General features: G+C 58.9%; 2 protein-coding genes across 5 annotated transcripts; both read left to right on the plus strand.

Annotated features, from left to right (window-relative positions):
• The first annotated feature begins 1,342 nt into the window (after positions 1–1,342).
• Positions 1,343–6,114, plus strand: HMGCL (3-hydroxy-3-methylglutaryl-CoA lyase). Of its 2 annotated transcripts, none has more exons than XM_056331642.1 (9): positions 1,343–1,488; positions 1,769–1,855; positions 2,042–2,149; positions 2,551–2,646; positions 3,064–3,212; positions 3,834–3,897; positions 4,245–4,433; positions 4,560–4,685; positions 5,080–6,114. In XM_056331642.1, exons 1-9 carry the CDS (start codon positions 1,438–1,440, stop codon positions 5,179–5,181), a joined length of 972 nt encoding a protein of 323 aa, XP_056187617.1. In that variant the 5' UTR covers positions 1,343–1,437; the 3' UTR covers positions 5,182–6,114. The 2 variants fall into 2 exon arrangements, with proteins under 2 accessions (XP_056187617.1, XP_056187618.1); XM_056331643.1 differs by lacking the exon at positions 1,343–1,488 and adding an exon at positions 1,612–1,689.
• Positions 6,115–6,292: 178 nt separating this feature from the next.
• GALE (UDP-galactose-4-epimerase) lies at positions 6,293–11,221 on the plus strand. Of its 3 annotated transcripts, none has more exons than XM_056331632.1 (11): positions 6,293–6,414; positions 7,717–7,843; positions 7,946–8,061; positions 8,349–8,462; positions 8,700–8,876; positions 9,008–9,121; positions 9,219–9,285; positions 9,405–9,490; positions 9,643–9,720; positions 9,914–10,028; positions 10,107–11,221. In XM_056331632.1, exons 2-11 carry the CDS (start codon positions 7,723–7,725, stop codon positions 10,160–10,162), a joined length of 1,044 nt encoding a protein of 347 aa, XP_056187607.1. In that variant the 5' UTR covers positions 6,293–6,414; positions 7,717–7,722; the 3' UTR covers positions 10,163–11,221. The 3 variants fall into 3 exon arrangements, with proteins under 3 accessions (XP_056187607.1, XP_056187606.1, XP_056187608.1); XM_056331631.1 differs by having other exon boundaries at positions 6,363–6,482; positions 7,715–7,843; XM_056331633.1 differs by lacking the exon at positions 6,293–6,414 and adding an exon at positions 6,458–6,572.
• The last annotated feature ends 2,000 nt before the right edge of the window (positions 11,222–13,221 follow it).

Here is a 13,221-nt window from a genome sequence, read left to right on the forward strand (position 1 = left end):
TGGGATGTGACAGCCCATGAGCCAAACATCTACACTTGGAACAGGAAGGTTTTTTGATGTAAAGCTTGGCTTCATGGTGGATATTGCAGCTTCACTGCTGTGATTATTGGTGGTGACCTCATTGTTGGTGGGAGACTGAACAGGGTTGGGATGGGGCAGTGAAGAGGACCTACTTTGGGGTGTCAGGCCAGGCCACGTGGCACCTAGGTGCTAGTGTATGAAGCTGCCAGGAGGATGCGTGGCTGCCAAGGAGGAGATGCCGACGTTAATGGTGAGAGGATTTGGACTGTTAGAGCAGCTCACAGGATACGGAGTGGCAGGAGCTGTGTCCATGTTCACACACATGTTGCCATTGCTGGTGAGCTAAGCTAGGCACCGCAGCGGGGGCCGCACCTCCCAGGAGGAGCAGGCCCTGCCACTTCCCTGGCTTAATTACATTTATTCTGATAGCCAAGGTGATACTCTTGCATGTGGAATCACAAAGCCTTGGATGCAATGGGCATGTTCTACTGAAGACCAACCAAAGTGCCATCGTGGGTTCCTGCCTATGATGTACTTGCATAAAAACAAGTCCTTGATAAGAAGCGTTGTATTACTTTGGTATTGATTGATAACAGTTACGATCACATGCTTCCTTGGCGAGTAAAGTAATGGAAGCTTGTTGTTTGAAGAGGTCTAGAAGAAATCAGCTATATAAAATCATAATGTAATGCACATCCATTAACAAACTTTTATTTATATTCTGATGCAGACTGCTATAAGCAGAAGAGGTTATGTTTTTACATGAGTTTAGCTATAAGCAGAAGAGTTTTATGTTTTTACGGGAGTTTAACAGAGAAGCCACCATTGTGAGTTGAACCTCCGACTCCACTGTTGCAGCGAATGTCCTGAGCTGATGCTGAACTTCCCTAAAAAGGCTTGAACAATATGTACTGTAACGATGAAACTCCTCATAATGGCGTGTGTGTCTGAGGCACTGTTGTTGTGAAGGCCCCACAACATTGCAGACAAGCTTGATTTTGTTCCTGTACAACGAGCAAGTTTGCCAGCCAGCTTAGCGTTCAGCATGAGCGAAGATCCAGGGCTGGGACATGTGCTGAGCCGGTGCTGTAGGAGCTGTTACTCAATTGACAAATAATGATTTTGTCCCAATGAATCTGCGTGGACTTTGGAGAACTGGAGCGGCTTACTCACAGGAGCATCACCCCTGTGCTTGGTGACGATGCCATTACGACACGGAGAGGGGGGAGGAAGGGACAACAGAGCGATGGCCTTTTTGCCTCCCGGCCGCATCACGCCGGTGAGCTCTGGTGCGGGCAGAGGGCCCGTCCAAACCAAACACGCCGTGTTTGCTCAGCAGCCCGCGCCAGCACAAATCCCCCGGTATAAGTGAGCGGGGCGCCCAGGGCCGCGCAGAGCCGGCGCCGGGGGGGGAAGATGCCGCAGTGCGCCACCGCAGCGCTGCCGCGGGACGGCTCGCGGGGACAGGTACGAGCTGCGGCCCTGCCGCTCCCCGCCGGGCACCGAAGGGACGGAGGCCCCGGCCCGCAGCGGGGCTCCCGGCTCCACGTGGGGAGCGCGGCGGTCATGTGACCGACGAGCCACGCCCCCTCCGAGTCACGTGGGGCGGGCGGAGCGGACATGGCGGCGCGGCGGCTGCTGCCGCGCTGGGCCGGCTCGCTGCGGCCGGTGAGCGGGGCTGGGCCGGGGGGCGCGGGGCCGGCCGGGGGGCGCGGGGCCGGGCTGACGCTGTCCCTCTGCCCCCCAGGTCAGCGCCGCGGCAGCGGCCGGAGCCTTCCCGAGGCGTGTGAAGGTGGTGGAGGTGGGGCCGCGCGACGGGCTGCAGAACGAGAAGGTACGGGCGGGCCGGGGCACCCCGCAGCCCCCCGGCTTCCCTGACCCCCGGTGTCCCACCCGCACCGCTGCGTGCTTTGCAAAAATACCGCTTTTTGATGCTGGAAGCTGAGGGGTTTTGCGGGGGGGCGGGAAGTTTATTGTGGAAGTAAGAACTTAAGGTCGTTTTTCATCTTCTTCTTCTTAGAATATTGTGCCCACACCGGTGAAAATCAATTTAATCAACATGCTGGCAGAGACGGGGCTTCAGGTTATAGAGGCTACCAGCTTTGTTTCCCCCAAGTGGGTTCCTCAGGTTAGTGTTCAGATGGGATCTGCAGCTGGATGTTGTAAAAACGGCTAATTGTAGATGGCAATCCATGGAAAAAGGTGCTGCTTGCTCCAAAATCCTTGTTACTGTGGCTCAGAACTGGACAAGAAACAGCAAAGACTGCAGTGTCCCAGACCTTCCCTTTGGACCCTGGGAAAGAGCAAATGTATGCTGAAATATAAACAGCTGCTTGTGTGCATGGTGGCGCCGCGTGACTGAACTATGATCCTTCACAGGTTGCACTGCTGTTTGCTTTTCAAGGGCCCATTTCTCTTATTCCTGAATATTTATGTTCCCGTTTTTACAAGACATTTTTTAAAAATGCTTTGTAATTTGCAGAAGTGGACATTGTCATGCTTAGGAACCTTTCCTGGTTTACTTTGCAGATGGCTGACCATACTGAAGTCATGCAAGGGATTAATAAGTTGCCTGGTATTAGTTATCCTGTGCTGACCCCCAATCTGAAAGGATTTCAGGCAGCGGTAAGAGATGGCAGCACCTAAATTGTTCTTTACAAGGGATCATTTTACTGGGAAGATAGAAACCTGTTGTTTATAATAGAAAAATCTTGATAAGTTTTCTACTATTAAAAAAAAAGTAACTCTTTTAATTGACAGTGATGCTTTCAGTCTTATCTGTCTGTCCTACAGCTCTCCTGACTACATCCAGCAGATGTAGCTTTACTGCTGCATCTGTAACTTTGCACTTCTTTTGAAGACAGACTTGGATGTGTCATCACATTTTTGCTGTAGAACGAAATGAGGAAAGGATTGGGCTATTTGGGGAAGAACTGGGGAAAAATTTTCTTTATAAAATGAGAGAACTGTAGTCATGGTTGTGCTTGTCATTCCCCTTGCAAGAGAAATCGCCTCACTTTAATTTATGCTTTCTATTGGCAGGTGGCAGCAGGCGCCAAAGAAGTGTCGATCTTTGGAGCAGCATCTGAGCTCTTCACTAAGAAGAACATAAACTGTTCCATAGAGGAGAGTTTGGAGAGGTTCGATGAAGTGATGACCGCAGCGAAAGCAGCCAGCATTCCTGTCCGGGGGTAAGAAGTTCCTGCTGCGAACTTTCCGCCAAGCAGGTTGTGTGGGCAAATGTGACCGCTTGAGTTTCTCTTTGGAGTCCAGCCTGTGCAACACTGAGGAGTGGGATTTCTTTTCAACTTTACCTTTTTTTTTGGAGGGTGTGTCTTTATCTGGATGGGTGCAAGCAAGCGTGAGCTCAATGCGCTGAGAAGCATTAATTTGGAAACACCACCGCTAACGTGGTTTCACGCGCTGGCTTGGTGCAAAGCCTGTGCCACTCGTGGCAGTTTACACTCTTCCAGATGGGTTCACCCTCCATGTAATTATTCTGTCTTCAGCTTTACCAAAGGATCCAAACTGATCTTAGCTTCTTGGCAGACATTCCTCATGGAAGTGTGTAGATTCACAAACCCAGCAGGCCTTTGTACCCTTGTCTTGGCAAATTTTTCATGTCCTTGGAAAAAGTAATTGTTGAATAGTTAATTATGTAAGCTTTGTCCACTGGACTGATTTTTAGAATAGGAAATTAATTCTTCCATTGTATAGAGCATGTGAGATGTAGCACAACTCCTGACTAATTTGCCCAGTATAATCTCAGTTTAGTTCTCTAGCTAAAAGAACATATTTTATTTTAACTATAGGTACGTTTCCTGTGTCCTTGGATGTCCCTATGAAGGGAAGATTTCCGCAGCTAAAGTTGCGGAGGTGAGTTCATTGTAAAAACAACCAGAATTTCTCAGAGGTTTCTAACTTGCTTTTCTGGATATGAATTGGGCACTGGGAACTGGAGGATGTGTCAAACTATTGAACCGAAGACTGAGGGAAGACTGGGGAAGCTTAGAGCTAGCTGCCACTACACAGAGGGAAGACTGAGTCTAGCTGAAATGGACAGAAATTCAGGGGACCTGGCGATTTTTGATCCCAGAGAAATCTCCTGGCTGCTGTACCCATGGCTGTTGTGCTCCAGGCAAACACACACCGCTTCTGTGTCCAGCTCTGGGGAAGGGAATGACCAAGCTGCCTTTGCAGTAAGCATCTTGGCTTTTGGACAGGTCTCAAAGAAGATGTACTCGATGGGATGCTATGAGATTTCCCTCGGTGACACCATTGGCATTGGGACCCCAGGGAGCATGAAGGAGATGCTGACAGCTGTGATGAAAGAGGTGCCAGTTGGGGCTCTTGCCGTTCACTGCCATGATACCTACGGGCAAGCTCTTGCCAACATCTTGGTAGCGCTTCAGGTAGGATCTTTGCTTTGAAGTATAGCATCGTTCCTTGGGGTCTTCTTGTGCTTGCTTGTGGATTTAAGGCACAGGACTGTGGTTTGACCTTTAAGAGGAGCGTGCTGATAGTGGTTTTGTTTGCAGATGGGTGTGAGCGTGGTTGATGCTTCCGTCGCTGGCCTTGGAGGCTGCCCCTATGCCCAGGGAGCATCAGGAAACGTTGCTACGGAGGACTTGGTGTACATGCTGAACGGCCTGGGGATCCACACGGTAAGTGCGAGCAGCCTTTGCCTGTGGCAGCCGAGCCTCTCGCACAATGGCTCTGTCTGGGCTTCAGCAGGGGTTCAGAATTTGGCCCAGGGAGCCCCAGCATAGTGGGTACAGCTGGGGGATCGCTCTGGCTGTGCCTGGGGGCCTTGTCTTGCCACCCCAATCCCACCCGTACCCGCTGTGACATTTCCTCCTCTCCCTTGCTCAGCACCCTGCGATTTGACACTGGCTGTCAGAATCACGTGAGTGAGCGGCAGGCGCTGAGGGCCTCGTTAAAGTACCCTTTAAAGGCTTCCTCACCCCCTGCCTGTCTCCCAGCAATGCCAGTTGTTAGTGGGCAGCTTTATGTGGCAGAACCAGTACCACGGCGTGTCCTATCTTTCTTCCCGTGAAGGGTGTGGATCTACAGAAGCTGATGGACACGGGCACGTATATTTGCAATGCTCTCAACAGACGAACCAATTCCAAAGTGTCCCAGGCATCTTGCAGACTGTGATACCGCATCGAGTTTCTCCTCGGATTGAGAAGAAAGCAAGCTGGCAGGGTTTCCCCTCTGTTCTGCTGCCTCTGATCTTCACTGCTCCATCTAGGCTCAGTGCTTGGGAGGAAATGCATAATCCACCAGAATTTATGAAGAAATGGAAAAAACAAGAATACACTATTCAACCTTGAAGACGTTAGCCATTTGCCTTAAAGAAGGGAGGACGTGGATGGGCTGAGGGAGAAGTAGTGGCTGCAACGCTTGTCTTCTCACAGAGAGCTGCGGTCTGCGCTGCCAGCTCAGAACACTGTCTGGGAACTTCTGCTTTGAGGGTTTGTTGCTATAAACTACCAGCAAAAGATAAACCACAGTTTTTTCCAGGTATAGAGCACTTGTCCCGGTCAGGGGCGACTGTTCTTCCCTTCTCCCTCCTTGCTACAAACGTTAGGACTGAAATCAAAAGGCTCCCCTTTGTAATTCAAGTGTTAGGGGCAGCCTGGGGCCGTCTGTCTTAGCGTTTAGGGATTGTAATAAAGGACTGTATCTGTTGTAAGATACTTCTAAATACTAGGGGTAAGAAACACATTATTTAATAGTCTAAACTACTCAAAATTTGGTTTAACTAAACCAGTTAAAGGGCTTTTGCTGCCGGTTTGGTTCCAAGTGCCTCCTCAACCGCTGCTCAATGCGCACACCCGTCCCCTGAGCGTGTCCTCCTCACCTAGACAGGCCCTAGGGAAGTCTGTCCCCCAATCTTTTATTTTTTTGCAAGAATTTATTTAATAGTTTATGCGTGAGACTGCAGGAGCCTTGTCCACCCCGGGGCTGGCCCTGGTGTATAGCTGCGCCTTGCGCCGCCGGTCCCAGCGTGCTGTCGACAGGGCTGCACCTCTTCTTCCATCAGCTGGAACGATTCAATAAACCGTAACGCTGGAATGATTAAATAAATCGTAACGTTGGAATGCGCCGGGAATCGGTGAATAAACGGGCGGGTTGCGGCGGGCGCTCAGTGGCCGCCTCCCGCCGCCAGGGGGCGCTGCGTCACTGTGGCCTCACCCATCCCCCCGCGGACCAATGGCCGCCGTCCCTCAGCGCGGTTGCCCCGCCGCGCCCCGAGGTATTTTGTCCCGGCCGGCGGCCCGTAGCGGGAGCGGCGCCGCCACGTTTCCATGGGAGAGCGGGAGGGGCGCGGGGCTCCTTAAAGGGGCCGCACGCGGAGCGGTGCGAGTGCGGCGGCGAGAGCGGCGGGTGAGCGGGCGGGGGGCGCGGGGGAGGGCAGCGCCGCGCCCCTGAGACACATCCAGCCCCGGGGCCTGAGCTGAGCCCCGGCACCCTGGAACGCGCGGCCCCGCCGGCAGCCGGTAACTGCGGGCGGCCCCGGCCCTGCGGCAGCCACTGCCCCGCAGGTAGCCCTGTGCCGCGGCCGCGCCCGGCCCCCCCAGGCCTCTGTCCGGCTCCTAGGGCCCTGCCCCGTTCCACCGGCCCCTGCCCGGCCCTCCCAGGCTCTGTCCGGCTCCCCCGGCCCCCAGACCCCTGTCCAGCTCCCCCCACCCCACCCCCGCCCGCCCCTGCCCGGTCCCCCAGGGCCTGCTTGGCTTCCCCGGCCCCCCAGACCCTGCCCGGCTCCCCCGGCCTCTGTTCAGCTCCCCCAGACTCCTGCCCAGCTCCCCAGACCCCAGCCCAGCCCCCCAGACCCCTACCCTGCCCCCCAGACCCCCCCTAGGCCCCTGCCCTGCCCCTCTGGCTAACAGCAGCGCTGTTTTGCCCCTGCCCCGGCGGCCCCAGCAGGGCGGTCTGGGGGTCCCGGCTGGTTTCCAGCCCCAGGTGCAGCTCTGGGAGCAGCTGAAGTCCCGCGGGTGGGAACTTCCCTGCGCTGCCTCCGCACCCCTTGGTGGTAACGTGGATTTTCCTTCCTACAGCCAGGCTGGAGCTGCCACCCGGGGCTGGGGCTTCCTGGCGGGGCAGCTCCCAGGCTCCCACCCGTGTGTGCCCACCAGTGGCCCGGTGGTCCGTAGCGAGCCAGGGCCACCCTCCTGGGCAGCGGGGCCGGGTGGGGGGTGGGGGTGCTGGCACCCTTGGCAAGGGGGAATTTGAGAGTTGGAGGGAAAAAAAAACAGGGAATGGCTGGAAAAGAGCAGAGCTGGTCCCCCTGTGGAGACCACCCAAATTAATACCGCTGGCTGACTCCCTGCCCTTGTACTCGGGGGTGAATTAGCCTGACGGATTTCTGCTGTAGGATATGGGTGACACCGGGATCTCGACTGGATTTAACAGGAAGAACAAGAGTTTTTCCTGGCATGCAACAAGGGCCAGATAAACCCTCCCTGTCCAGGAGGTGTGAACCACGTTGGCAGGGAGTGCTGCAGCCTGCCCAGCCCATTCCTCTCCGGATGTCCTGGTGCTGGCCTGGCCAGGCAGGGAGTGCCTGCCGGCAGTGCTGACGTGACAGTGCCCAAGTCCTGCCTGCCCTGTCCCTCTCAGGGCCCCCGTCGTGCCTACCCCAGGCAGCTTCACCCAGAGCTCGGCACTGAAGGGCCTTTCCTCCCGCAGGGAATCATGGCAGAGAAGATCCTGGTGACCGGCGGAGCTGGCTACATCGGCAGTCACTGTGTGCTGGAGCTGGTGGAGGCTGGCTACGTCCCTGTGGTCATAGACAACTTTCACAATGCCATCCGAGGTAGGGAGAGCCTTCATCCCTTCCCATTCAGGGGGCTTGGCCCCTCAGCCTGTGCTGGCACCTCCAGCTATCCCAGCGCCTCGCTCCCTTCCATCTCCCCAGGGGCGGACGCACTCCCTGAGAGCCTCCGGCGTGTGCAGCAGATCGTGCACCAGCCCATCCTCTTCCAGGAGGCAGATATCACCGATGAGGCAGCGCTGCAGGAGCTCTTCAGTAAGGTGAGTGCAAGAGCTGCGGTGCCCCGAGGCGACCTCATGGGCTCCGAGGGGTGAGAGGGGTTTGTGCTGCGTGTGGGAGCTTGGAAGAGGGGACATGGGCTGGGCAGGAGCTGAGCGGGGAGGACAGTGCTGAGGAGCCGCTGTGACCAGCAAATGTTCCTCTGGGCCGTGGAGACTGCACGGGCAGGGGGAATGAAGCTCCCGGGGAGACTTCCCAGTGGTTTCTGCCTGGAGCTTCTGTCTCCTGATGCTGCGATGCTAACACTGAGCTCGTTCTCCCTCCGCAGCACTGTTTCTCGGCCGTGATGCACTTTGCGGGGCTGAAGGCGGTGGGGGAGTCAGTGCAGAAGCCCCTGGATTACTACAGAGTGAATCTCACTGGGACCATCCGGCTGCTGGAGGTGAGTGGAGCGGGGGGCGGGGGCAGCGTGTGGTGCTTGGGGGACCACACGGGTGCTGAGTGACTGGTGCTGGGTGTGATCCTGCCCTGGGCTGGCTGTGCTGGCTGGCAGCCTGGTCCCTGTAGTGCTGCCCAGGCCTGTAACGGCGCCGGCATGGTGGGAGCTGCTGCCCGCGGAGGGCTGGGCTGGGGGGCACGGAGCCTGCAGGCTCAGTGATGGCTGGTTCCTGCTCCCCAGACCATGAAAGCCCACGGCGTGAGGAACATCGTGTTCAGCAGCTCTGCCACCGTCTACGGAGACCCCAAGTACCTGCCCCTGGATGAGAACCACCCGGTTGGAGGCTGCACCAACCCCTATGGCAAATCCAAGTATTTCATCGAGGAGATGATTCGAGATCTCTGCAAAGCAGAGAGGGTGAGGAGCCGCCTCAAGGCGCACAGGGCTGGGAACTGAGGTCTTTCCCCACTGGAGCATATTGGGGTGACCAGGTGGCACCTCGCAGCGCTGCACCCTCCCCGGGCAACCACGTTTGTGTGTCCTCCCAGGACTGGAACGCTGTTCTCCTGCGCTATTTTAACCCCATTGGTGCCCATGAGTCGGGCATGATCGGAGAAGATCCTCAGGGGATCCCAAACAACCTCATGCCCTACGTGGCGCAGGTACTGCCCCGCTGCAGCCTTTGAGGACCCCCAGGCTCACGGTGCTGGTGTGGGGCACAGGCTGATGGGGCTCTCGCTGGCTTGTCCCTCTGCGCAGGTGGCAGTGGGGCGCCGGGAATTCCTGAGCGTGTTTGGGAACGACTACAAGACGGACGATGGAACAGGTACATCACGGAACGGGTGGAGCAGGGATCCCCCATCCCCCGGGGCAGCTGCCACAGCTCCCCAGCCCAGCTGCACCCCGGGCAGGAGGGCTTCGTGCTCACCCTCTGCGTCCCCACAGGCGTCAGGGATTACATCCACGTCGTGGATTTGGCCAAGGGCCATATCGCTGCTTTGAAGAAGCTCAAGGAGAACTGCGGCTGCAAGGTACCAAGGGGGCTGTCTGGGGCGGTCAGCCCTGCCGAGGCTGTGGGGCTGGGTCAGGGCTGGGATTTCACGGCCCTAAGGGAGCTAAAGGGGGCCCTGGCCCTTCTCCCCTTGTGAAAGAATCTGATCTGTGTCCTTTATCCTCCTCCCAGATCTACAATCTGGGCACCGGCACCGGCTACTCCGTCCTGCAGATGGTCCGGGCCATGGAGAAAGCCTCGGGGAGGGAGGTAAGGTCTGACCCGCAGCCTGCGGGGCTCCAGGAGCACCCCCCGCCCCCCCAAACCCTCACCGCCACCGCAGCCCTCATGCCTGCATCTGCGGCAGCCCCCGGCACCGCTCCCGCAGCTGCTGGGCCTCAGGTGCGACCCTTCTGCTGAGCCCCGGGAGCCCCCAGCCCCCACGGTGCTGCTTTCCCTGCAGATCCAGTACAAGGTCACGGGCCGGCGGGAGGGGGACGTGGCCTCCTGCTACGCCAACGCGGCGCTGGCCGAGCGCGAGCTGGGCTGGAAAGCCGCCTTCGGCCTGGACAAGATGTGTAAGAGCAGCCCCTTCCCCAGCACCCGCCGGCCGCCCCCCCCCGGCCCCCCCCTCACCCCCCCTCTCCCCCTTGCAGGCCAGGACTTGTGGCGGTGGCAGCTGCAGAATCCCACAGGCTTCAGCAAGAACTGAGCTGTGGCCCGAGGGCTCGTCTGGTGGCCGAGTGCTGCTCCGGGCCAGCCCTGCCAGCCTCCCCGGTGGCCCCAGCGATGCTGTGGTCATCCTGGGTGCAGTTCCAGCTGCCCCCCCTGCCCCTTGCACAGGGGAGGAAGGCGGGAGCGTGCCCGGCCTCTCCGCTCCTCATCCTCATCCCCCCCAGGGCCTTTGCATCTCACAGAGCAGGAACAGGAGGACAGAGCCAGGGCCCGGCTTTGGCACCCGGGGCACAACCCCCCTCGTGGGAGCGGTGGCAGCCCCTGCAGGGAGAAGGTGCTTGGCTGGGCCCTGCAGCCGCTGCTGGCGCTGCTCCTGGGCCCTGCCTGCGCCCGGGGAAGCGGCCGCATCCAGCACTCAACCACAGAGTCCTGCTGAGCCCAAACCGCAGGGAAACCACCAGTCCCCTGTGGCCCCCGACCCACCCAGCTCAGGGAGCAGGGGAGGCTCCTGGTCTCGGGGGGAGGCCAGGGCACCCGCTGCCCCCTGCCCTGGGCACAGAGTGGGCTGCTGAGCACCTACCTCACGGCCCCAGGAGCCCCCTGAGCCCCCACACCCCAGGGAGCAGCCACAGCCCGAGGCCACCACGGCTCGTGGCCCCAGCCCAGCTCCCTGGGGCGAAGGCCCCCATGGCTGCCAAGGGCTTCTTCCCCCCCAGCAATCCCCTTTTCCCCCAGCCTGGTTTTGGGGACCAAGTCTCATCTCCCACGTGCTCCTGCGGCGCCGGAGGAGCCCCTGCCCGCGGCACAGCCCACCTTGCCCAGCTGAAGCTGCCGCTGGCTTTGGCTGGTGCCTGATTTTGCTTCCACGGTGCCTGCGGCAGCCGCTTCTGCAGTCACGTTGCCAAAGGCTGCCCAGGGGAAGGCTCTGCTCAGCTGTCACACACTGCTCCTATTTATTCCTGGTGGCTCGAACGGCTTCGTTAGGCAGCGATGACGCAGTCAGCCCGGTTTGCTGTCAGTTGGATTAATAACTTATGCTACTAAATTATGAATTGAGCTTTTGATTTGTTTTTAAATAAACTTTCTTACTTTCTGAGTGGCAGCTCTGTTCTGCTTCCCTTCAGCCAGAGCTGGCGCCCCGAGGAACGGCACCTTGGGGCCTCGTGCTGAGCCACTGCCCCCACCCCCACCCCCAAAATCTCCCTTACGGAGGTGCTGGGGGTATCTCCTGCCCGGCCACAAACAACACCAGCTCAGCTCTGGGAGAGGTTTCTGATTTATTTAACCTTGGTTCTGACTCTGTGGAACACACACACAAAAAACCCCAAACATTTACAAGGAAGACAAAAGAGAGGAGGGGAAGGGGGGAAAAAAGAAGAGAGGGGGGAAAAAAAAAAACCAAAGAGTAAAAAAAAAAAAAAAAAAAAGCTGTATTGAGGAATGGAGAGAAGCCGTTCTCCCTCCCAGGTCCTCAGCACGCCCCGGCCAGGCGCGTGCCGCTGGGGCAGGGAGCGAGCAGGAATGCTCTGCAAAGGGGCCAGCGTGGCCACCCGTGCTGTGCCCAGGGTGGCCCCGGGCCCCCGCCACGCACACGGTTCCAGTTCACAGTCAAATAGGTCCGTCTGTCCGTCCGCCAGCCCTCGGTAACCTGGGGGGGAGCTGCCCCCCGCCCCAGCCAGCCCCCCGCGCAGGGGACAGCAGCTTTCGAACAAAGTAGAAGAAACAGCAGGACTGAACCCCAAGCAAGGGGAAGAGCCAGGCTCCCCCCGACACCGGCAGCGGGTTTGCTGGCTTAAGACTTCCTAAGGAGAGGGGTGGGGGGAGGAAACCAGAACCCAAACCCCAACCCCAACCCAAGCCAAGCCAAGAAACCAACGAAGGATGGGTCTGACAGATCCGACTCCCCGGAGAGCAGGTTATTGCTTTGCACATCCCAGGTGGGGAGGGCACGGCTGCGGCACAGCTGCCGCCCCAAGCCCCCCGCTTCCCTCCCGGAGCAGCCCTCGCCCTCGGAGAGGTGCTGGCCTTGGCACTGCGAGCCTGGCCACAGCCTGCCACCGCCACTGGCCACCGGCCACCGAGCAGAGGCCCTGGGGCGAGGGGCTGGACAGGAGGGAGCGGCAGCCTGCAGGCTGGGGGGGTTTTGTGGTGTATTTTTTTTAAAAGACATGTACAGCTCCAGCCCCAAAGGGCCCAAGAGTGCTGCGGGCTCAGCCCATGGAGGAGAGGCGAGGAGAAGGGCAGTGCTGCTCAACAGCAAGTGCCCTGGGCCCTGCGGGAGGGGAGGGGGCGGCCAGGAGCCCACCGCTGAGGAGACATTCATGGCCCCGTGCCCGGGGAGCTGCTCTGCTGGTGGGGACGGTCCCAGCCCTGGCCCCACGCCCCAGCCAGCCACGGCTCGAGAGGGGACAAGCCTTGAGAGGGGACAAGCCTTGAGAGGGGACAAGCCTTGGCGTCAGCCACCAGCCGGCAGGGCGAGGGACCCCGGGGGAAGCTGTGATTGTACCCGGGTTGTCCCGCGGCCCCGGGGAGCACGGGGAGCCCCGCGCCGCCCCGCAGGAAGGGGCACAGCAGCACCCAGGTGTTCGATGCTGGTGAGATGATGGCTGGGAGCAAACCTGCTTCCTCCAGCTGGGCCAGGAGCCATCCCTGGGGGCTGGGGGCCTCCCCTCCCCTCACCTCTCCCTCCCCGAGCCAGCCCAAGTCCAAAGGGAAGGAGAAGTAGCAGCAAGAGAGACATTAAGGACCAGGCCAGCGCCGGGCAGGCTCCACGGCGAAGCCGCTCGGACACCGGCTGTAAACGGCAGCGCTTTGGGGCTCTGAGGGCGCAGAGCTGGGCTGAGGGAGGGAGAGATGCCTTTGGGACCCCCCCGCCGGGCTGAGGGGGAGATTGTAAAAGCAACAAGAGGAGAAGGAGGAAGGGGGCGATTATCTCGAGGAGGGCAGAGCTGCCACCAGCCGATGGCTGCCCGCCGGGGAGTGTGCGTGTGCGACAGGGCAGGGGCCGGGCCCCGTGCCAGGAGGTGCAGGAGCTGTGCGGGGGCCTTTCTGCCAGCCCCGGGAGACGGGGCAGCCTTTGGCAGTTCCAGCCCAGAG

The sequence above is a fragment of the Falco biarmicus genome, chromosome 3 (assembly GCF_023638135.1).
Source record: "Falco biarmicus isolate bFalBia1 chromosome 3, bFalBia1.pri, whole genome shotgun sequence".
In the NCBI taxonomy this organism is placed as follows: domain Eukaryota; kingdom Metazoa; phylum Chordata; class Aves; order Falconiformes; family Falconidae; genus Falco; species Falco biarmicus.

Bases quoted from the DNA above. Each gene is read 5' to 3' on its own strand.
- GALE (XM_056331632.1), top strand. From the start codon at position 7,723: ATGGCAGAGAAGATCCTGGTGACCGGCGGAGCTGGCTACATCGGCAGT. The intron at 8,062-8,348 runs GTGAGTGCAAGA...CTCCCTCCGCAG, and splicing joins TGCAGGAGCTCTTCAGTAAG to CACTGTTTCTCGGCCGTGAT. The intron at 8,463-8,699 runs GTGAGTGGAGCG...CCTGCTCCCCAG, and splicing joins GGACCATCCGGCTGCTGGAG to ACCATGAAAGCCCACGGCGT.
- HMGCL (XM_056331642.1), top strand. From the start codon at position 1,438: ATGCCGCAGTGCGCCACCGCAGCGCTGCCGCGGGACGGCTCGCGGGGA. The intron at 1,856-2,041 runs GTACGGGCGGGC...TCTTCTTCTTAG, and splicing joins ACGGGCTGCAGAACGAGAAG to AATATTGTGCCCACACCGGT. The intron at 2,150-2,550 runs GTTAGTGTTCAG...TTTACTTTGCAG, and splicing joins CCCCCAAGTGGGTTCCTCAG to ATGGCTGACCATACTGAAGT.